General features: G+C 58.6%; 6 protein-coding genes across 6 annotated transcripts; 5 read left to right on the top strand and 1 right to left on the bottom strand.

Annotated features, from left to right (window-relative positions):
• Positions 1-431: 431 nt before the first annotated feature.
• Positions 432-5,297, top strand: B0T15DRAFT_493158 (uncharacterized protein; the record flags this gene model as incomplete). The annotated part of the gene is made up of 3 exons (XM_062866924.1): positions 432-468; positions 662-5,184; positions 5,268-5,297. The coding sequence occupies 3 exons, from the start codon at positions 432-434 to the stop codon at positions 5,295-5,297; spliced, it is 4,590 nt and encodes a 1,529-aa protein (XP_062723472.1).
• Positions 5,298-6,779: 1,482 nt separating this feature from the next.
• B0T15DRAFT_394874 (glycosyltransferase family 2 protein) lies at positions 6,780-9,650 on the top strand (the record flags this gene model as incomplete). Its single annotated transcript, XM_062864750.1, has 2 exons — positions 6,780-8,388; positions 8,473-9,650. The coding sequence occupies 2 exons, from the start codon at positions 6,780-6,782 to the stop codon at positions 9,648-9,650; spliced, it is 2,787 nt and encodes a 928-aa protein (XP_062723473.1).
• A 228-nt stretch (positions 9,651-9,878) lies between these two features.
• B0T15DRAFT_185889 (marvel domain-containing protein) lies at positions 9,879-11,018 on the bottom strand. Its single transcript, XM_062862374.1, has 3 exons — positions 10,867-11,018; positions 10,579-10,800; positions 9,879-10,397 (listed from the first exon to the last, which is right to left on the bottom strand). The coding sequence occupies exons 1-3, from the start codon at positions 10,903-10,905 to the stop codon at positions 10,107-10,109; spliced, it is 552 nt and encodes a 183-aa protein (XP_062723474.1). The 5' UTR covers positions 10,906-11,018; the 3' UTR covers positions 9,879-10,106.
• Positions 11,019-14,307: 3,289 nt separating this feature from the next.
• B0T15DRAFT_376776 (uncharacterized protein) lies at positions 14,308-14,586 on the top strand (the record flags this gene model as incomplete). The annotated part of the gene is made up of 1 exon (XM_062864235.1): positions 14,308-14,586. A coding segment is annotated over one exon (279 nt), but the record flags the coding sequence as incomplete, so codon positions are not given.
• Positions 14,587-16,996: 2,410 nt separating this feature from the next.
• Positions 16,997-18,378, top strand: B0T15DRAFT_433445 (hydrophobic surface binding protein A-domain-containing protein). The gene is made up of 2 exons (XM_062865774.1): positions 16,997-17,415; positions 17,487-18,378. The coding sequence occupies exons 1-2, from the start codon at positions 17,266-17,268 to the stop codon at positions 18,123-18,125; spliced, it is 789 nt and encodes a 262-aa protein (XP_062723476.1). The 5' UTR covers positions 16,997-17,265; the 3' UTR covers positions 18,126-18,378.
• A 930-nt stretch (positions 18,379-19,308) lies between these two features.
• Positions 19,309-21,824, top strand: B0T15DRAFT_502165 (major facilitator superfamily domain-containing protein). Its single transcript, XM_062867415.1, has 2 exons — positions 19,309-21,235; positions 21,335-21,824. The coding sequence occupies exons 1-2, from the start codon at positions 19,698-19,700 to the stop codon at positions 21,534-21,536; spliced, it is 1,740 nt and encodes a 579-aa protein (XP_062723477.1). The 5' UTR covers positions 19,309-19,697; the 3' UTR covers positions 21,537-21,824.

The raw sequence follows: 21,824 nt of genomic DNA on the forward strand, positions 1-21,824 counted from the left end.
AATTTGAACCTGGGAGTTGGGACACGCTGGGACAACCCGATTCCCGAAAGTATGCCGCCCTAACGGATATTCGCCGTGAACGCCTTTAGTTCTCTGTTAGTACTTGGCTGACGATGACGAAACGGCATTGAAATCCCAGGCGCGCAATTCGCTGGATGATCTGGGGTTCTGGGCCAAACCCGGGATTCGTGATGCGCTAGGGCGATCACGCAATCGCCCAAGGACGGCGCCCGGCGCCCGCTTACCCATTCCGAGAGAAATTTGGGACGAGCTGCGGGGCCGATATAGGCACGTTAATAAAATAAACTCACCTGCCTCCGGCTCTGGCCCCGACATAAAGAATGAGGTTTCTGTAGGAGCGAGCCGAAAAGCAGGCCTGTGATGCTGCACTCGCCCGAATCAATCGAATTGAGTTCCTGAAGGCTTCAGCAATGGCCGAAGTCAAGCTCAGGACGCCTGAAGAGGCCGGTGAGTGCACTCGACTGCCCCGCCTTGATCAGACTTCAGACGGCTGCTGCCCCGCAGTTCGCTGCCGCTGCCGCTGCCGCTGCCACTCTGCGCAAGAGGTTTGGCATATGCAAACGCCTGAGGAGTGCAAGCAAGAAGTGTTCTGACGGCAAGCTTGATCGGACAACACACAGCTAACGTCTACGTCTTGAAGTCGCGACGATCGCGTACCTTTCTAGTGATGTCGTCGTTTCCGTGCAGCCGTCGCTGGCCTCCGACTCGGAGTTCTCGCGGCATTTGAAGCAGCTCGCATCGCAAAAGAGGAATAGCTTGGTCGCGAAGACTCGCGATGCCGTGCCCGAAATCCAGTCCGTCCGGCACAACAACGATCCCCTTCTCTCCGTCTTAACCCCGATCCGCTCGGGTCGTCTTGTCTCGGTAACCACCACATCAACGATCCTGCTACCATCCGTTGCGCACCTGTATAAGCTCGCAAACCTGCCGGTTGTCCTCCATGTCGCGCTCGCGCCGAAGAGCTTCCCAGACTACTCAGCGATCACATCCATTCGGAATTCGGGATGGACCTTCTTACAGTCGTGGTCGCTGCAGGAGGCCCAGGACATTGCTCTGACGGCCCACGCTCTTGCTATCCGCTCGGGCAAAGGCGTCATCCATTTCTTCGACCCCGACGCCAGTGCACACGACGAGCCCATTGGCGTGGCGAGTCTCGATGCCATCCGCAGCCTATTAAATCTGGATAATGTGCGGAGGTTCCAGTCTGCACCCATCTCCGGCTCGAGCATCTATGCGGATGACGGACGAGTTGCCGTTGTCTCCGAGCAACCCGAGCCCCTGACTACTGCACCCGTCGCAGTTAATGGCACCGCGGCGAGCCAGGTCGAGCCCGCATCGCCAACCATCACCACCCACTCATCCTCCAAGTCTAGCCAACAAAGCGCCACCAGCTCCCCTCCTCTCCCGTCCGCCGCGACCACCGTCGAGCCCGCGCCGGCTATCGTTTCATCCGAAGACATCCACAAATACGTGACCACCATCTGGTCCCAGCTCAGCGACCTCCTCGGGAGGCAGTACAACGTCTTCGAGTGGAGGGGCCCAGCCCAGGCGGAAAACTGCCTGTTCCTCTTCGGGTCGGATGTGGCTTTATTCTCCGACGCCATCACCCAAGCGCAGGCGGATGAATCGTTCGCCAATGCTGGACTGGTCGTGCCTAGGCTATACCGGCCATGGCTTGGGGCGAAGCTTCTCGAAGCTCTTCCGAGATCCGTGAAGAAGGTTGCAGTTCTCGAGCAAGTATCGAGGAAGACAACAAAATGGGGCCCGATCCTGATCGATGTGTTGACTTCGGTCAAGAACGGCCCGGGTGGTGTCCAGACGATTGTTGGCCACTTGCTGGGACATATCACCAAGGACACGGTCCAGCAAGCCCTCCGCGGCATCTTCCAGAACCTGACCTCTGACAAGCCGGTTCAGAACCTGGAGGTTGGCGAGCGGGAAGAAGCGCCTCAGCAGTCGTCCGAGTACGACCTTGAGAAGCCCAAGCTCGAAACCGCGTATACTAAGATTCTCGACCAGCTCTTTGGTAGCAGGGCATTCATTGCCAACTCCCTCGACTCGGAACACGCCGGCGTTTCCACTACCATCTCCGCGACCCCGGAATTCGGCTTCGGATCCCTGCTTGCCAGGAAAGAGCGGAGACAGCGTTTTGTTGCAGAGGTCAAGCAGGCCGCTAGGTCGGGCCAGTTCCTGACGGAAGTCCCCAAGCGAGCACTGGCGAAGTGGGTGGCCAACGCCGAGGATGTGAAGAAGTCCGAGGAGACCGCAGAAGAAGCCGTGTCGAAGCTCACGATCGACAACTCGAGAGTGTCAAAGTCGTTGCTGGAAAACAAGCACTTCTTCCGCAAGCAGTCGCTGTGGCTTGTCGGCTCTGATGCCTGGGCCTACGACCTTGGAAATTCGGGCGTTCACCATGTCCTGGCTTCGGGCGAGAACGTCAACCTGCTGATCATCGATTCGACTCCTTACTCTGAGCGTGCTGCTGCTGACGCCAACCGGAGGAAGAAGGACATTGGCCTCTACGCGATGAACTTTGGGAACGCCTACGTTGCATCGACGGCCGTCTACAGCTCCTATACGCAGGTCATCCAAGCCATGGACGAGGCCGACAAGTTCAACGGGCCCTCCGTGGTGCTGGCATACCTGCCCTACTTTGGCGAGCATGACTCCCCTTTGACCGTGCTGCAGGAGACTAAGAAGGCCGTCGACGTTGGCTACTGGCCCCTGTACCGCTGGAACCCGGAGAACGAGGCCAAGGGCGAGCCAAACTTCTCTCTGGATTCCGAGCGGATCAAGAAGGAGCTGAAGGAGTTCCTGGACAGGGACAACCGCCTTACCCAGCTGATGCGGAGCCAGCCGCAATTTGGCGGTGTCCTTTCTGAGGATTACGGGACAGAGATCCGGGCGCAGCAGAAGAGGCAAGCGAAGGATGCGTACAATCAGCTGCTCGAGGGCCTGTTCGGTGCGCCGCTCACCATCCTGTTCGCCTCGGACAACGGCAACGGTCAGTCCCTGGCCAAGCGGTTAGGAACCCGGGGCAGAGCCCGCGGCCTGAAGACGACAGTCATGGCCATGGAAGACTACCCGGTCGAGGACCTGCCAGGGGAAGAGAACATCGTTTTCATCACATCAACAGCCGGACAGGGCGAGTTCCCGCAAAACGGCAAACCTTTCTGGGACGCCATCAAAGACAACACCGAGCTGGACTTGGCGTCGGTGAAGTACTCCGTTTTTGGGTTGGGAGACAGCCACTACTGGCCGCGGAAGGAGGACAAGGTCTACTATAACAAGCCCGGTAAGGACCTCGACAGGGTGCTGGCCAACTTTGGCGCAACCCGATTGGCGGACATCGGGCTGGGCGACGACCAGGACCCGGATGGCTACCAGACGGGCTACCAGGAATGGGAGCCCAAGCTGTGGGAAGCGTTGGGCGTGGCGAACGTCGAGGGGCTCCCCGAGGAGCCGCCCCCGATCACCAACGAGGACATCAAGCTGGCATCGAACTATCTGCGCGGCACCATCGCCGAGGAGCTGAAGGACAGGTCGACGGGCGCCATCTCGGCGGCGAACCAGCAGCTGACCAAGTTCCACGGCACCTACATGCAGGACGACCGGGACGTGCGCGATGAGCGCAAGGCGCAGGGGCTCGAACCGGCCTACTCGTTCATGATCCGGTGCCGGCTGCCGGGCGGCGTGTCGACGGCGAAGCAGTGGATCCAGATGGACGACATCAGCAACGAGCTCGGCAACGAGACCATGAAGCTGACCACGCGGCAGACCTTCCAGTTCCACGGCGTCGTCAAGGGCAAGCTGAAGCCGGCCATGCAGGCCATCAACCGCGCGCTCATGACCACGATCGCGGCGTGCGGCGACGTCAACCGCAACGTCATGTGCAGCCCGCTGCCGTCGCAGTCGGGCTACCACCGCGAGGTGTGGGCCTGCTCCAAAAAGATCAGCGACCACCTGCTGCCGTCGACGTCGGCCTACCACGAGATCTGGCTGACCGACGACGACGACAAGAAGACGCAGGTGGCCGGTGACGCGGTGCAGGACTTCGAGCCGCTGTACGGCCCGACGTACCTGCCGCGCAAGTTCAAGATCTCGATCGCCATCCCGCCGCACAACGACGTGGACGTGTACGCGCACGATATCGGGCTCATCGCCATCAAGGGCGCCGACGGCCACCTGGAGGGCTTCAACCTGCTGGCCGGCGGCGGTATGGGCGCGACGCACAACAACAAGAAAACGTACCCGCAGGTCGGCCGCATGCTTGGTTTCGTGGGTGCCGATGACGTGCATGTGGCGTGCGAGAAGGTCATGCTCGTGCAGCGTGACCACGGCGACCGCAAGAACCGCAAGCACGCGCGGCTCAAGTACACCATCGACGACATGGGCGTCGACGTGTTCCGCGCGCAGGTCGAGGAGCGCTGGGGCAAGACGTTCGCGCCGGCGCGGCCGTTCCACTTCGACAGCAACATCGACACCTTCGGCTGGGCGCGCGACGAGCACGGCATGAACCACTTCACCTTCTTCATCGAGAACGGGCGCATCGAGGACACGGCCGACTTCCGCATGAAAACGGGCCTGCGCGAGATCGCCAAGGTGCACAAGGGCAAGTTCCGCCTGACGCCCAACCAGCACCTGATCCTCAGCAACGTGGCCGACGAGGACCTGCCCGCCATCAAGGCGCTCATGGCCGAGTACAAGCTCGACAACCTGCACTTCTCGGCGCTGCGCCTCAGCTCGTCGGCCTGCGTGGCCTTCCCGACCTGCGGCCTCGCCATGGCCGAGAGCGAGCGCTACCTGCCCGTGCTGATCTCCAAACTGGAGGCCTGTCTCGAGGAGAACGGCCTGCGCCAGGACTCGATCGTCATGCGCATGACGGGATGCCCCAACGGCTGCGCCCGCCCCTGGCTGGCCGAGGTCGCCTTCGTCGGGAAGGCCTACGGCGCCTACAATATGTACCTCGGCGGCGGCTACCACGGCCAGCGCCTCAACAAGCTGTACCGCTCCAGCATCAAGGAGGACGAGATCCTCGCGATCATGAAGCCGCTGCTGAAACGCTATGCCACGGAGCGCCACGAGGGCGAGCACTTTGGCGACTGGACCATCCGCGCCGGCATCATCAAGGAGACCAAGGAGGGCCGGGACTTCCACGAGGGGGTGAGTTCTTCTTTTCCAGGGTTGACTTTGGACCTTTGCCTTTGAGTGGAATAAAATTGGTTGCTAACGTTGAGTGCTTGCAGGTTGCCGAAGAGGAGTCGGATGAGGAGTGAAGGAATGCTGTTTGGTGTTTCAAAATCGAAAAGTGGCGGTGGGAGTGTGCCGCTGTACATACTACTACCTCTCCGACTAGTGGTTTCTCATGGTCATGTCTTGGGCGTCTGTTTTGAAGAATTTAGCTGCATATGAATATCCATCTCCGTCATTTCAAGAGGGATGAAGTATCTCTGTCGAAGTTCTGCTCTGCTCCGAAGTCATTTGCTCCGAACCAACAGATGATCAGATAAGATATCCGGTTTCTTATTGGGGTGACATAGTATGAACTCTCAAACTCGGAGTGTGGAAAATCATCCATGAGATTTTGCATGAAATGCGTATACGTGTAACGCTACCTAGTGTAGGGACCGTGAACCCTGCCAACAGATCGGCAATTGGCGTTCGGGGCGAAGTGGGTCTCGCGTGTGTGTGCCTGACTGCCTGCCGCGTACCTTGCGGGGTTGCTCTGGCAACATGACGGGCAGGAGAACCAAACATTCCCAAGCGAAAGAACCCCTCCAACACCCGCAAACCAGAAGCGAGCCGCATTCTGCTCTGTCGACACGGGCTCCACGGCGAATTTTCTGTTGCGGATTCATTGCTGGATTTCCATTCCACATCCCCAGACGTGACGACGCGCCTCACTGATCTTCGCAAATCCGGGGTTTGGTCCTAGCTTTTGGTCCTTGCTTTTGCATTCTTCTCAAATTCGTCTCTCCCTTACAGAGCACTGCGACAATTGCAATAATTCTGTCCAGCATACCAACCGACCCGTGCCCTGTTTCAACCGCACATTCCAGCATTTTGCGGCAACGCCGCCACAGCAGCAGCCCGCCGTCATGGATGGCCGACACTCGCCGTCGCGCGCGCCGCCCGAGTACAGGCTGCCCCCGTATGGCGACTTCGACGACCCGACCCCAACTGGCACGCCGGGCCATGGCTCGGCCGTGCGTCTGTTGACCTCGATGGAGGACCCCTTTGACTCGGGGCAGTATGTAGCTCCCATTCCTCCCCCTTCTCCCCTCCAGCACCCTCAGCAAGTGCACTTGCCTCGGAACAACGTGACCCCCGAGATGCCGTCTGCGCCTGGGGAGCGATCACCGAGAAGATTGTCCCGCAGGGATCAAGATGCTGCGTCTGCCCGCGCTCCAGCTCCAATGGGCCCGCGGCAGAAGCCCGCTCCAAAAGAAAAGAGCCCAACCGGCAGCCCCTCAACTGTGAGACTGCAGAGGAAGAAAATGGCAGAACCGCCTGCAACAACAGCACCACCAATGCAAGAGCCGAACCTGCCCGTAATCCCGGAGGGCCCGTCTCCGAGGAAGATGGCGCGGTTCCAGGCCCGATGCGAATCCTACTCGTCTGAGATATCGAGACAGGAGAAGCTTGAACCTCATTCATACCGCAGCACAAGCTCACATCAGGACGAAACTAGGAGCCGAACGAGACGAGCTTACGAGCCTTCCCTCGACTCGCGCCAATCCATCCTCGACCCGCCGCACATGCCGCCGCCCGAGACGTCGTCCTCGTTCAGCGCGTACAACCCAGTCACGGACGGCGCATCTCCGACTCGACCGTGGACGGCGTCGCGCAGGTCGTCCGAGTACGGCCGGCCGCCCCCAGTTAGCAACCGATACGAGCCGGCCGACCTCAACGGCAGTCCCAGGCCGGGCACGCCCGCGTCCACCTACGGCGGCAGCCCCCGGCGGCCCCTGCCTCCCGCGCCGCTCTTCTCGCAGCCCGCGCGGGGCTCTACGCACTCGTTTGCCGACGACGTCACGGTGAGCATCCCGCTTTCGGAGGATCCCGACGATGTCTTCGGGCCCGAGTCGGACGTAAGCGGCGCGAGATACACCCAGCACCACGAGGCCTACGCGCAGTCGCAGGAGACGCTGAGCGAGGAAGACTCGACGGATGTGTTTGACGAGAAGGTGGAGCGGTACGGGCCGGCGCCGGAGGGCAAGCAGGAGCGGCGCGGGGTGCGGGCGCCGCAGATGAGCAAGAAGGAGGTGCAGCTGATCAACGGCGAGCTGGTGCTGGAGTGCAAGATCCCGACGATCCTGTACAGCTTCCTGCCGCGGCGCGACGAGATCGAGTTCACGCACATGCGCTACACGGCGGTGACGTGCGACCCGGACGACTTCGTCGACCGCGGGTACAAGCTGCGACAGAACATCGGGCGGACGGCGCGCGAGACGGAGCTGTTCATCTGCATCACCATGTACAACGAGGACGAGTACGACTTCACGCGCACGATGCACGCTGTCATGAAGAACATCAGCCACTTCTGCAGCCGCAACAAGAGCCGCACGTGGGGCGAGCTGGGCTGGCAGAAGATCGTCGTATGCATCGTGTCGGACGGGCGCGAGAAGATCCACCCGCGCACGCTCGACGCGCTGGCCGCCATGGGCATCTATCAGCACGGCATCGCCAAGAACTACGTCAACCAGAAGGCCGTGCAGGCGCACGTGTACGAGTACACGACCCAGGTGTCACTCGACTCGGACCTCAAGTTCAAGGGCGCCGAGAAGGGCATCGTGCCGTGCCAGATGATCTTCTGTCTCAAGGAGAAGAACCAGAAGAAGCTCAACTCGCACCGCTGGTTCTTCAACGCCTTCGGCAAGGCGCTCAACCCCAACGTGTGCATCCTGCTCGACGTCGGCACGCGGCCCGCGGGCACGGCGCTGTACCACCTGTGGAAGGCCTTCGACACCGACTCCAACGTGGCCGGAGCCTGCGGCGAGATTATTGCAATGAAAGGTAAACTCGGGCGTAACCTGCTGAACCCGCTCGTGGCGTCGCAGAACTTCGAGTACAAGCTGTCCAACATCCTCGACAAGCCGCTCGAGAGCGTGTTCGGCTACATCACGGTGTTGCCGGGCGCCCTGAGCGCGTACCGCTACCACGCGCTGCAGAACGACGAGACGGGCCACGGCCCGCTCAGCCAGTACTTCAAGGGCGAGACGCTGCACGGCCAGCACGCCGACGTGTTCACCGCTAACATGTACCTGGCCGAGGACCGCATTCTCTGCTGGGAGCTGGTGGCCAAGCGCGGCGAGAGATGGGTGCTGAAATATGTCAAGGGATGTACCGGCGAGACCGATGTGCCTGGTATGTTCTGAACTCCTACTACTAGTATTTGACTTGCCCGTGTGGAAACTTCTTCTTCTAACCGTCTTGTCTTCTTCGCAACAGACACCGTCCCCGAGTTCGTGTCGCAGCGTCGCCGTTGGCTCAACGGCGCCCTCTTTGCCGCCGTCTACTCGCTGGTCCACTTCAAGCAGATCTGGCTGACGGACCACACGCTCGCGCGCAAGATCCTGCTGCACATCGAGTTCGTGTACCAGTTCGTGCAGCTGCTGTTTACCTACTTCTCCCTGGCCAACTTCTACCTGACCTTTTATTTCATTGCCGGTGGCCTGGCCGATCCCCAGGTCGACCCGTTCGGCGGCAGCGCGGCCAAGTACATCTTCACGATCCTGCGCTACGTCTGCGTGCTCCTCATCTCGACGCAGTTCATCCTCTCGCTCGGCAACCGCCCGCAGGGGGCGCGCAAGATGTACCTAGCGTCCATGATCATCTACGCCGTCATCATGTCGTACACGCTGTTCGCCAGCATCTACATCGTGGTGCGTCAATTTAAGGAAAAGGACAACCCGAACCTCAACCTGGGCAACAACGTCTTCACCAACCTGATCGTCTCGACCGCGTCCACCATCGGGCTCTACTTCCTCATGTCGTTCCTTTACCTCGACCCGTGGCACATGTTCACGTCGCTGCTGCAGTACATGATCCTACTGCCCTCGTATATCTGCACGCTGCAGATCTACGCCTTCTGCAACACCCACGACGTCACGTGGGGCACCAAGGGCGACAACGTCATGAAGACGGACCTGGGCGGCGCTGTGGGCAAGGGCGGGTCCGGCTCGACGGTCGAGCTCGAGATGCCGTCGGAGCAGCTCGACATCGACTCGGGCTACGACGAGGCCCTGCGCAACCTGCGAGATCGCGTCGAGGTGGCGCCCCCGCCCATCTCGGACGACCAGCTGCAGCAGGACTACTACAAGAGCGTGCGCACCTACATGGTCGTCACCTGGCTGGTGGCCAACGCGACACTCGCCATGGCCGTGAGCGAGGCGTACGGCGGCAGTTCGATAGGCGACAACTTCTACCTGCGCTTTATTCTATGGTCGGTGGCTGGGCTCGCCGTGTTCCGAGCGCTGGGCAGCACCGCGTATGCGGTCATTGCGCTGGTCAATATGGCGGTCGAGGGCCGCGTCCGCATGACCCTGAAGATTCCCAAGTGGCTGGGCGGTTGGGGCAGCAAGATCAGTGACACCATGAGCAGTGTCGCGAGCAGTGTGCGCCGATGATAGGCGCCCTTGGGAGAGAGCAGCGTGTATTTTGCTTTTGGCGTTGGTTGGTTTTGCTGCTTTTTGGGGGTGGAAGGGAGCAAGATGCTGGGTGGCCACTCGTACAATATGTCGGGAAATGTTTGGTTGGACCCCTGTTGAGGATATGATCATGTATGGCTGTTATGTGTACATGCTAGATGTCATGAGTGCTGGATACGGCGGCAGTGATGTCGATGATGGATTAGAAATGACGTCGGTTTAGGTCTGCGGATTGTTTACTTCGACCCATGTAGGATACCCTAAATTAGCTAGCTCTTTTCTTTTGTCTCGCTCGCATTAATAAGATGCCCGTCTCTTATCTAGTGCGTAATAACTATAAGTTCATAACTCATCCATAAAATCTCCGTCCTCGACACCTTCCTATGAGTCCACCTCCTCCTTCGAAATGGTTGTTCCAGCTTCCAGTATCCAAGCTTAAGCAATATACCCGCCCGCGCCCCGTCCCCTCCTCATCTGCAGGTACCCCAACCCGACCAGCCCCAGCGCGAAGGCGACCGAGATGAACTGCAGCACCTCGTCGGCCTGCGCGCGCTGGCAGTTGCCCCGCAGCCGGTTGTACCAAGCCTTGTCGTCGTCGCCCGGGCGAACGACGCCGTAGCGGGTGTCGTCGCCCGACCCGATGGTGCCCCAGTTGAGCAGGCTGTTCTGGAGCATGCGGTAGGGGTCCTTGCAGCTCTGCACGCCGCGGAGGCCGACTGCCCAGGCCTTTTTTGGGGGAGGTGAGGTGTCAGTGGATAGGTGGTACAACACAATACTACTAGTATGGACTGGTATGGTTGCGGAGGGAGAGAAGGAAAAGCAGGAGTGGACTGCGAGACCGGAGAAAGGAAGGGGGCAGGAAGAAAAGAAAGAAAGAAAAAAAAGGAGGGATGGGGCAAAAACATACAATACCGCCCGCCAGGAACAGCAGCCCCGCGAGGCCATCCAACACCAGCGGGACGAGGTCGGGAATGAACGAGGCAAATAGCGATGCGATGCCGACCAGGCCGACGAGAATACCGAAGCCGCCCGTGAAGGTGCTGTAACGGACCGTGGTGGGCGCCGAGCCCAAGACTTGGGCGCGGATCATGGCTGCAGCGAGGCCGAGAATCGTCACGGCGATCAGAAACTGATGCGGTCGGTTAGTGAGCAGTCGGGTTGGGCGGGTCAAGATGTGTGGGAGGGGGGATAGTACCTGGATGGTCCGGAGACCAAGGGGAATGGCGCGATGCATCGTGGTGGTGTGAGATCAACGGCCGTTTCAAGCGTGGTATCGTGGAGAATGGCAGATGAGCGGGGCTAGAAGAAGTGGAGGACTTGAAGCGCGGATGCAGACAGCGAAGTGGAAGGTAACAATACTAGGATGTGGTAATGCTCACACGTTGCTCCTGACCGATAGGGCTCTACGCCGAACAAACGCAGGAACAAAGGCAAGTCTTCTCTAGGAACCCGTGCTGCGGGATGTTGCTTCTTTATATAGGGCGATTTTCTTGTCGGATCCTGGAACGGCTTTGGGGGCGAAGCGCTGGGGCGGGGTGGTATTCAGGCTGCTGCCTTGCGCAGTCGGGTGGGATTCCATGTTCCCGATTTAGTCTGAGGTACCTTGTGCTGGCAATGTCAAGAAACGTTTGCTGTGCCGTCTTTGCCGATGGTGGGACCCGACGACATAGCGGCAGCGATCCCAACTTTTTGTTAACGTCGTGGGCAAGGAAACTACTAAGCGCTTATTCGGCACTGACTTGACCAGATCAGCCATCTTGACGGAGATATGTACCCCGGTATGTACATGTATGGTACACTACAAACCGTCGCATAGGGCAGATAAAGTGGGCTTGTGAGTCAATGATATGCCGGAGCTAATTTGCACAGGAACCATGCATAAGAAGGCAACCAACAGAGGTCGCGCACTCGCGATGTATATATGATTAGCTAGGTAGGTGCCTACCGAAGCACCTCAATAGGAACGATGGTTTTGAGCTGGGTCGGCTTATATCCATTTGCCATTCTTACATATCAACATGTTCTCAAAATGGTGTTTTAGTTTGTACATTCATGGTTGTCAGTGTGTCACAAGAGGCGCTATAGTTGGTTAATCGCTTCTAAGGCGCACACGCGTACAGGAGGAGGAAGAAAGAACTCGATACGGATCAGTACTGGAACCAGACGCCGAGTTAATATAATGGAGCCCGATGCCCCTCGAGTCGACTGGGGCTACCCGTCACCCTGACCCTCCGGCGACCGATAGGCGAGGACGAACTCTAGGAGCGTATGACTTCTTAAGGCATACACGAATCATAACACGCTGGGGCTGCTGGAGCTCCATAAGCGTTTGGCTAGTGGCAAGATACCACTATATATCACGGTTTGAGCAAGCACCTTCAATCCATCATCTTAGATCAAACTCGGTTAGTATTACTTTTCCAACAGCCGTTTCCTCCAGAGCACTTACCGAACAGCTAGCCCTGCCTGCCTCTCCCCGCCGTCTACATTCTGTGCTTCGCCTGCGTGCCTCGAGGCGCACCATGTTCACGGATCTACTTGTTGCGGTCTTCGCAGGTATCGCTCACCTCCAGCCTCAACTCATCCTAGATCTGACCGCAGCCGGTTAGTTCCCGTGTTGATGGAGTAATTTGGGAAGATATTCCGGAGGCAGAAAGATTACTCCATCCTAGTGCGGTGCAATGAAGACTCGTCTAATTCGGGCAACGCCGTTCTTGACCTCGGTGCGGGCCTCACCTTAGAGGATGCCCATCATACTCCCGTGGCAGTCTCTTGACGCGGCTTTGCTCCCAATTATCCCGCGGTGGATGGCCGTGATAGATTTCCCGGCCATCGGAGCATTGGCGGATCGACGAAAGGGTGGTGCATCCGTTACTGGCACTGACTTCGAATTTGGTCTTGAACACGTAGTGTCATGGCCGCAGCGAGCTCTCCACAATGCTGCACTGCGGTGGGATGCGGCGGGATCCTTGGCTCTCATACAGCAGCTCGGCTTGCGTTGGTCACAGCGGTCGCTTGGGGCTTGGTTATCCGTTGTGATCGCCGGTCGCCAGCTGGACACTCTCTCGCTTGCGTATACGGACGCTCAAGTTCACCGCGTTGCGCCTGCGGCCCAACATGATCCTACCCAAGCAGCAAGCCCAACGCAGGAGCAAGGGTGAGACAAGTTGAGTGTTACTGGTTATGCCGGAGCGGCCTCACGGAGTATTGCACAGAAGACTGGGATACAGCATACCCCGCGTCCAAGACATGGAGCTCGGAGTCTAGCCATGCCATTCTTGAACTTGTTCACTAGCTGTGACTCAGGCTGGAGGTCGGCGCACTGGACACAAGGCGTACAGCACGACGCTGGTCTTAGGCTTTTGGTCTGCTTGAATTAGGTACAGTTCGATTTCCGTGATTCTCATCCTGGCTTGGCCCGGGCCGGGACGGCCGTGACCGGCGAGAAGTGGGTCTGAGTCCGGGACGAAGCTGCCTCTTTAGGCAAGTGGGTCGGCTTGAACTAGGTAAGTAATCCGTACAAAGAGTGGGTCGCATCTTGATACATACAATTATCACCGATGGTATGGCATTACGTTATATACCCGCACGAACCATCCACCCTCCTACCGCCCCACAGATGGCGCTGGGTAGGGTGGTGAGGGTAGCCTGCGGCCCCACAGACTGGATGGGATGGGTCCGTAGAGAGTGGCACGTGAGTGGTGAGGGTAGCCTGTGAGGACGAAGGAGTCGCTCCCGCCAAGATTTAGAAGTTCATCTGTTGGACTGTCAAGAAAGGAAGATCATTCTTGCGAGAACCATCGGGAAACATAGTAGTCACGGGAGACCCTGCTACACTGCTCTGAGCTACGTATGGGGCCACTGCTGCAGATGATGAGCTGTCTTCGACAGCGGCACCTCATCCTCGCGGCTGGAGTATTTCCCGGTTGTATCCCGGAAGTCCAGGCACCCGGAAATGTGCCAAGGAGAAGTTCATAGTAAATAAACATTGAAGTCCTGTCCTGTCAATCACCTAGAACTGTCATGTTTGCATGCGAATGGGCAAGAATCCCCCCACCCAGTCTCCCACCGGAGGGGACCTGATGTGTAGAGGTAGCAGTGCTTCGGGGAGCATCTCGTCCGGTAGGCTTGCCGCCTCCAGCGCAACGGCCGACTGACCAGGAAGGCTGGATGTTTGTATTGTAGTATGCTCATTTTTTGATCCGGGAGGTTCGCGTGCATTTTCATCCATCAACGGTCACAAGACACAACTGAAGACGCTGAAGCAGCAGAATCGGGAGTTGTCGACGTCAGTCAGGGGCAAGCAAACGAATCAGACAGCAAAACAGAGGCCCGAGCGTGCTCCGGACGCTACTACGTACATAACCATGGAGCCCCTGACTGTCCACTTCTCCGAGTCTTCCCTTCTGACAACCTTCGAGCATCGCGACTTTACATATAAAGTTGAAATTAAAGATGCCGACTTCTCGAGCGCGTCGATCTTCGCCCTCCGCCGGCGCGCCCTCTGCCGCGCCCTCCCTCTCCGCGTCTTCCCCCGCCGCGCCGTCCCCTGCCGAGGCGCCGACGCACCTCGTCGGCCAGATCATGTGGCTCCCCGGCGGACACTGTTGGCGCCAGCGCTGATGAGCCGCACGGCCTCGACCCAGGCTGCTACGGGCATCCGGTCGTAATCCTGTTCCCCGAGCCGGAGGCAGGCGAGGTCGTGTCGGTCTTCATCATCACCTCCTTTGGCGGTACGGACCTCGCGGTCCGTCACCCAGGACGCCAGCGGAGGGGGCAGTACGTCCCCATTGCGCCCGCCGACCCGCATCCCGACAGCGGGAGGCTCCTGTTCCTCGCCGACAACGCGAGGTTGCCAAAGAAGAGCTGGGTCAACGTGTCCGCCCTGCACATCGTCCCCCTCGCCATCCTGCGCCCCTTCGTCGGTCTCCCCGAGGATGGCGGCCCTCGCACCGCCAGGTGCGTTCTCACGAGCGAGTCTTGTCTGGAGATGATCGGTGCCTTCTCGTCGACTGCTCCCGTGCCCTCTCGTTCGCCGGAAGCGAACCGGACCATCCGCCCCCAGCTGACGTCGGCGGCAGCGTACCCCTACTGTCTGCCGACGTCAGCCGTCCAGCAGCAACACTACTATCAACAACAACAATTTCAACAATTTCATTACCTACAGCAATATTATCGCCCCGCCGACAGCCCGCTTGTTTATGGTTACGCCTATGGGGTCTACTACCCCTAGGCAACCAGACGGGCGGGGCTAGCGGGGAGATAACATTGCTGTAGGTAATGAAATTGTTGAGATTGTTGTTTTTGATGATAGTGTTGTTTGCTTGGACGCACAGCGGTTTGGGATGATGGTGGGCCGAGGCGCGTCATCTTCCTTCGAGCCGGAGGGGCATCGACGATTGGGCCAGGAAGGCGAGTTCCCTCGCCGTCGTTTGTCGCATCAATCAATGGCTCGGTCCCCCACCAGTACACCCTTCGCTCCTGCCGCTTTGCTTCCGCCCCCTCGCGCCTTCCCCTTGGCTCCCGCCCCGGCACAGGAGAGCGAGCTACCGACCGCCGACCGCCGAGCCCCGACCGAGCCATTGATTGTCGACATGAAGTAATCCCTACGGCACTTCCCGACGCGAAGTCCATGGCAACGACGGGAGGCCGGCAAGCACTTATATGCTACCGAGTTCCCGCCAGCGGAGCAAATCCCCCCAATCCATTCCCCCTTTGGCAGCCACCGGAGGCCGGCAAGTACAGTATGCTACCGGCTTCCAGCCAGCGGGGGCGGGGATGGGGGACGGGTGTCGCCACATGATCCCAGAACGCCGATGTGGACAGGACGGTCGAAGCCTCCGTACACGCCCCCATGACCCCGTTGCATCGAGATGTCAGCACCGCGAGGATGACCAAGCGGAACTCTGCCCTGGTCCCGGAAGGCTGCTGACACAAACACACTGACACACTGACACCCCCCACAGGATTACGACCGGATGCCCAATAGCAGCCTGGGTTCAAGCCTGCCGCGGCGTCTGGTCCCCGACGCCCCATTGCGGTAACAGCGCCGCCGTCGCCGCCGCCGACCCCTACAAGCACACGACAGAGGAGAGGAGCCTCCCGAGACAGCCACCGGCCCCCTAACGCAGTACTGATCGAGCGCCATATCCGGGAGGACAACAATCAACAACGGCGCCGACACAGGGCCTCTTCGCCATTCCGAGGATGGACGATCATCACGGCCGGGCTAGCAGTCCCCCATGAGGCCGGGAGGCCAAGGATCGAGAGGCGGGGTGCCGTGGGCCCTAAAGCAAGGCCTGGATCGTGTGGAATGTTGGGAATGTGTAGTGAAGGCAGGCACAGGGATGTTTGGGCGTTGGGTTACTTGTATAATGTACTGAAGGAGGGAAGAGGGTGATGTCGGATTACGGCGATGTTGGGTTGCGGTAGTGGATACTTCTGGGAATTCCGGTTGCTTTATAAGATACCCTTTCTTAGTATAACGTTAACTAAGCTATTATTGCTCAACAAATGTCCCGCATCAACAAATGTCCCGCATCAACAAATGTCCCGCATCAACAAATGTCCCGCACACTTCTCCGTTGTGTACCTACGGTGGCCCGGCAAGTTGAGTCTGGCAATGAGCGCTTTACCCCTAGTCATTACATTACATACACGGCAAATACTGGTCTGATGCTGAGATAAGCCAAGACTCTGTTCGGGTAGGGTGACAGCTGTGACGACTTGTGGCACCGATGATTGTACGTGAATCTGTAACGCCCACTCCCTCGACGTCCCTCTTCGCTGCTCGCTCATTCTCATTATCATCACCCTGGATATTTAATCTGAAATTAACTAAGAATAGAGTCTGTACTTATTCGAAAACAACCCTTGGCTCCTAAATAATGCTATAAACTCTTCATTAGACTTTTGCCTTGAATCCGGCCTAGGCCTGCCCAAACTGACTGTTTAGGTAGAATCGTCTGATTCTCCTTGCCTAGAAATTTTACGTTTGGAAGGAGGCTTCAACGAGCCCTGTAGAAATGGAAGACTCGACCGCGACCTTTACACCGAGTGTACATACAGGATGGATCCTTCACCGTCGAACGAATCAGTCATCTGACCACTAAGTATTAGTAGGGTCATCAGAACGCCCATGCCAGCGAGGAATCATCTAGAGTCGAGATTTGGAACAGCAACCGGGTAGAAAGCGCTTGAAGGTCACCGCATGCGACTAATCGATGAAACGGTATGTGAAACACAGATCGGACCCGGCTCCGGAATGGCACTACCAATCTCAGCCGACGGTCCAACCACCTACCTAAGGCAAGTATTCCCGAGCGCCGAGTCAAATAGCAGCAGCTCCTGCCGCTGTGCACCTGTTGTCTATCGACCATGTATAAACTGACGCTCGTGAGACTGACCGTCCGGGCATCTACTAGCATGCGTGGCTGCGGTACAGCAAGTTTTACAATCCTTTTCTGAGCCATCCAACCTTTTGAGCCATCCAAACCGAAAGTCCGCTGGCAGGGGCAAACAACTGCTCGTTTACCACACTACTCTTTTTCCAAGCCTAATAAGCTAATTAGTATCTCCTCGCGTTCAAGACACCATGCATCTGGTCCGATTCGTCTTGCAGGCCACCTTGGCCTATGGCGCTGTTGCCTTCCCATCCACCTCCGAAAGGCGGGACTTGGGTACAATCCAGAGCGCCATCGGCACCGTCCAGAGCGCTCTGGAAAAGCTTAACACGGCGGTCAACGTGCGTGATTCTGTGAATGGGACTCTGAGTACAATACAGGCCTGGCTAACATTTCTCTCTAAAATACCCAGGGCCTGACGGCCGACCCGCAGACAGCCGCGCCAATCCTGACAGCCTCGCAGAACGCTCAGGCAGCGCTCCAAAAGGCCACGCAGGACATCAGCGGCTCGGACGAGCTGGGGCTCATCAGCGCGCTCCGGCTGCAGCAGATGGCCAACGGCTTGACGTCGGCGGTGCAGACGGCCATGGACAGCCTGGTGGCCAAGAAGCCCGTGCTCGACCAGCTGGGCGTGACCTCGGTGGCGGTCATGTCGCTGCAGACGCAGCAGTCGGCCAGTGCCGCCTTCGGGGACGCCCTCGTCAGCAAGGTGCCCGCCATCGGCCGGGGCCTCGCACGCCAGAGCATCAACCAGGTGAACGAGATCTTGGACAAGGGCATTCAGGATCTGCAGCGCGCGGGTGCTGGGGCGGAAGGTGGTGCCAGTACTGCTACTAGCGCTATTACCACTAGTAGTGCTAGTGCGACTACAGTGGTGGGCTCTACCACGGCTGCAACTTCCGTCGCACCATCATTTGTCTCGGCTCCAATAAACGAGAACGGGAGCGAGACAGAGACAGAGACGGAGACCGCAACCGCAACTAGCACCGTCGATGCTCCCGAAGAGGGTGTCAGTTCTCTACCCCCGGCTGCCAGTGGCTTGGAGGTCTAAGGCATGTGTCCATGCGCTTTGCCAGGCCATGACGGGGCAGATATGTGACACGGAGAGAGTGGACCGGTTTGTGATGGGGGAGGTGCTCTTCCGCTGGGTTGTTGGACTGGGACGCCCCTGGTGGCTGTGATCCCATCACCGTCAATTCGATCTATGTTTCGGTAGATACTAGCACTGTACAATACTAGTAGTACATATTTTGGATTGAGGATGTGTGAGGTTCAGGGTATCCCTCTTTGTATGATAGTTCCAGCCAGCCACCTGTGGTTGTGCTTCTTCTCTCCTACACACCACGATATGCATGACCAGATTCGTCGGACAGGATGTTTTTTTTGCCCTCCGCAGCGCACCTGTAGCCTCATCAACGTTCCATGCGAGATCAGCGACTTCTTGTTTCCTTATCCTCGCCAGTACACACAAGTCTCATCCATTGAGGTGCTCGCATGCTTTGCTGGACACATGGAGACAGTCCGATATCAACATCCGGAGCAGAGCCGGAACAAAACGCAGAGCCGGACTGGCTCCGATGGATGTGCCCCTTGGGACCTTGCGCACCCAATCGCATTTTCAACATTGCGGCACGAAACACGGCCGGCGCCAAGCGGACTGTTTCGAGATTTGCGACTGGCCCAAGACCTCACGGAATCGGGTAGCGTCAACTGAGAAACAATCAAGCTGTTGAAGTACAGATTCCATCGCGTGCTGCTTCGAGTCCTTGCGGGAATCGTGCATGCCTTGCATCGGCACGCGCTATCCGAGTTTGACTTTTACCTTTGCCTTCTTCACATGTTCTGTTACTTGGGCTGCTACGTGGTTGTGGACAGGATATCATAACGACAGAAACTCTAGCGGGATACTCTAAATTCTTGAATGTGTCAGGGCTACCTACTACTAGTAGGTAGGGACAGTTTGTGGGAGCTTGGGCCAGCCTCGGTTACCGGGGCTCGCGTGGAATTGGCGTGATGTTTTGTTTCGTAGGTGTCATGATCATCATCGAGTTTGAAGATGGCGCTGTGTTTTAGAAACGCGTCGCGTGCCTCGATCTCATTGACCTCGTGTCCCAGCTATTTAGTGTGTTAAGCAAACATGGGGTTACCACGAGGGGCGCTTCCGGGAGCGCTCGGATGCCACAGCTTTCACACATGTTTCCCCGAGATTCCGGACGCCTATGAAACATCATCCCCGGTTTTCCGTCGAAGCCAAGAGAGATAAGCACCGCACCGTCGTGGAATCGGTCATTCGACGGCACCCAGCTGCTCTGCTACTTACCTACCTACATACGGACGCGGAACTCCGAGTCCTTATAGTCTGGGCTTCGCGTTATCTTCTGGTTCGAACGGCGCTCTTTCTGTCGCTGGACGGCTGCTGGACCTAGTTGTTCTTTCTTCACCATCTTCTTCTTCCTCTTTCTTCATCTTCTTCTTCATCTTCTTCTTCATCATCATCTTCTTCTTCTCTTTCTTCATCTTCATCATCATCATCATCTTCTTCTTCTTCTTAATCACAATCCTTCTCTTCCTGGTGAAGGTCTGTCTGCGCAACAAAGCATAGCGAAGGTGCCGATCGAACGATATGTCCAAGGAAGGTAGAAGACATACCATTTTTGTCTTCGATGGCCGGGTAGGGGCGGCCACCGAGTCGAAGGAGCACCTCACGGACATCCCGCTGCACAAGGCATGGTCTGCCAAGTCGGAGTCAGAGTCGGTGCAACTGCACGACGGGAACGCGGGACTAGTGGTCGGCACTTCGCAGCTATACGATGAATACAACCAGCGCCGCTACATCCCCACCCCAACACCGGACCCCAACGACCCGCTCAACCTCCGGCCGTGGCGCAAGTGGGCGGCGGTGGCATCGCTGTGCTTCTTCGGGGCGCTGGCGCTCGCGGCCGAGGCCATCATCGCCGCGCTCGTGCCGGTGTTCGCGCTCGAGTACGCGGGCATCAACCCGCAGGTGCTGTCGGTGATCGATCTCTCGCAGCTCCAGCCGGAGGGCGCCGTCGACGTCAACCCGCTCCGGTCGCTGTCGGCGCTGGGCGGCCCGCCGCTGTACCGCGTGGCGCTGCTGAGCTCGCTCCCGCTGCTGGTTAACGGGCTGGCGAGCTACCTGCTGGTGCCGCTCTCCATCGCCGTCGGCCGGCGGCCCGTGCTGCTGTTCGCGGGCGCCGCGGCCTGGGTGGGCGGCCTGTGGGGCGGGCTCAGCACCAGCCTGGAGTCGCACCTGGCGGCGCGCTGCCTGCAGGGGCTCGGGGCGGGCGCCGTCGAGGCGCTGATCCCGCTCATCGTGCAGGACATGATGTTCATCCACGAGCGCAACCGCGCCATCGCCTGCATCGGCGCCTCGCAGGGACTGATCATCGTCGGCCTGGGCATCGCCAGCCCGCTGCTCGTCGTGCGCCTGAGCTGGCGCTACATCTACTACATCACCACCGCTGCCGCCGCCCTGGCCTTCCTGCTGACCGTGCTGCTCGTGCCCGAGACCCGCTGGACGCGGTCGCCCGACGAGCTCGCCGGCAAGGCCGTGTATCCGCTGGAGCCCGGCGAGACCCGGCCGCGGCTGGACGTCAAGACGTACGGCTTGAGGACGAGGGCGACAGACTTTGGCGTCTTCCGGCACGTGCCGCGCCAGTGGCGGCTGGCCGGCGTGTCGGTGTACCACACGGCCCGGTCGACGCTGTTCCCCATCGTGCTGTGGGTCATCGTGGTCAACTCGATCCTCGTCTCCCTCCAGGGCGCCGCGGGCCAGGTGGGCTCCGCGGTGCTGATCGCCGCCGGCTGGAAGTTCGAGACGATGGGCTTTGCCGTGGTGCCGCTGGTGGTCGCCAGTCCGTTCGTGTGGTTCTTTGCCGGCTGGGTGGCCGACCGCGTGTCGAACGGGTACGCGAAGCGCAATGGCGGCCGGCGGGAGCCCGAGGCGCATTTGCTCAGCCTGGCCGTGCCGTTGTTGGCGGCCATCGTTGGGTCGGCCGTGTTCGGCTACGCCGGGGAGAACATCAAGACCGTCCCCAGCATTGTGCTCCTGGTGGGCGTCTTCCTGGTTGGCTTCGGCTTCTTGGCCGCGAATACCCTCTTTTCGGTCTATGTGGTGGAAAGTTACCCTTCTATTGCCGGGTAAGTCTGCGTGGCCCCTGCCGCCGCCGCTGCCTCGGCAAAGCAAGTCCCAGTATACCCTGTCTACCCTGTACAGGAGGCCTGACTAGCAAGCGACAGACCGGTCCTCGTCAACGTATCGTCATTTCGTCTCATCATTGGCTTCACAATGTCGTTTAATGCCACAACGTGGGTCGAACAACTGGGCTTCCAGAGGAGCTTTGGCTTCTATAGCCTGGCCCTGGCTGTTGCTTCGCTGGGCCTGCCGGTCGTGTTCGCTTTCGGAAAAAGACTTCGCGCTTGGACAGCACTCCGGATTTAGGAACTTATTAATAGGGCGGCGATCTGGCAACGGCTCATGAGGCGTAAAACGAACGACCGATGGCTGGTTCCGTTGTATATGTAGATATGCATAACGTACTATGCCTCACAGATGTCGTGTTGTTACAGTCAACTGAGTGTACCTTTGGAAGATGCAAACTTGGTCACCGACATGTGGTACTTTCCACTCATAATCTGGAGATAGACTGTTATGTCGCACGGTATATAGGGGACCCCTAGGCGTTTGCAGGCAATGATGTCGTTTTACCGTGTGACATGTTAGTACCCC

This window comes from Chaetomium strumarium, assembly GCF_033439665.1.
Source record: "Chaetomium strumarium strain CBS 333.67 chromosome Unknown B0T15scaffold_3, whole genome shotgun sequence".
NCBI lineage: Eukaryota > Fungi > Ascomycota > Sordariomycetes > Sordariales > Chaetomiaceae > Chaetomium > Chaetomium strumarium.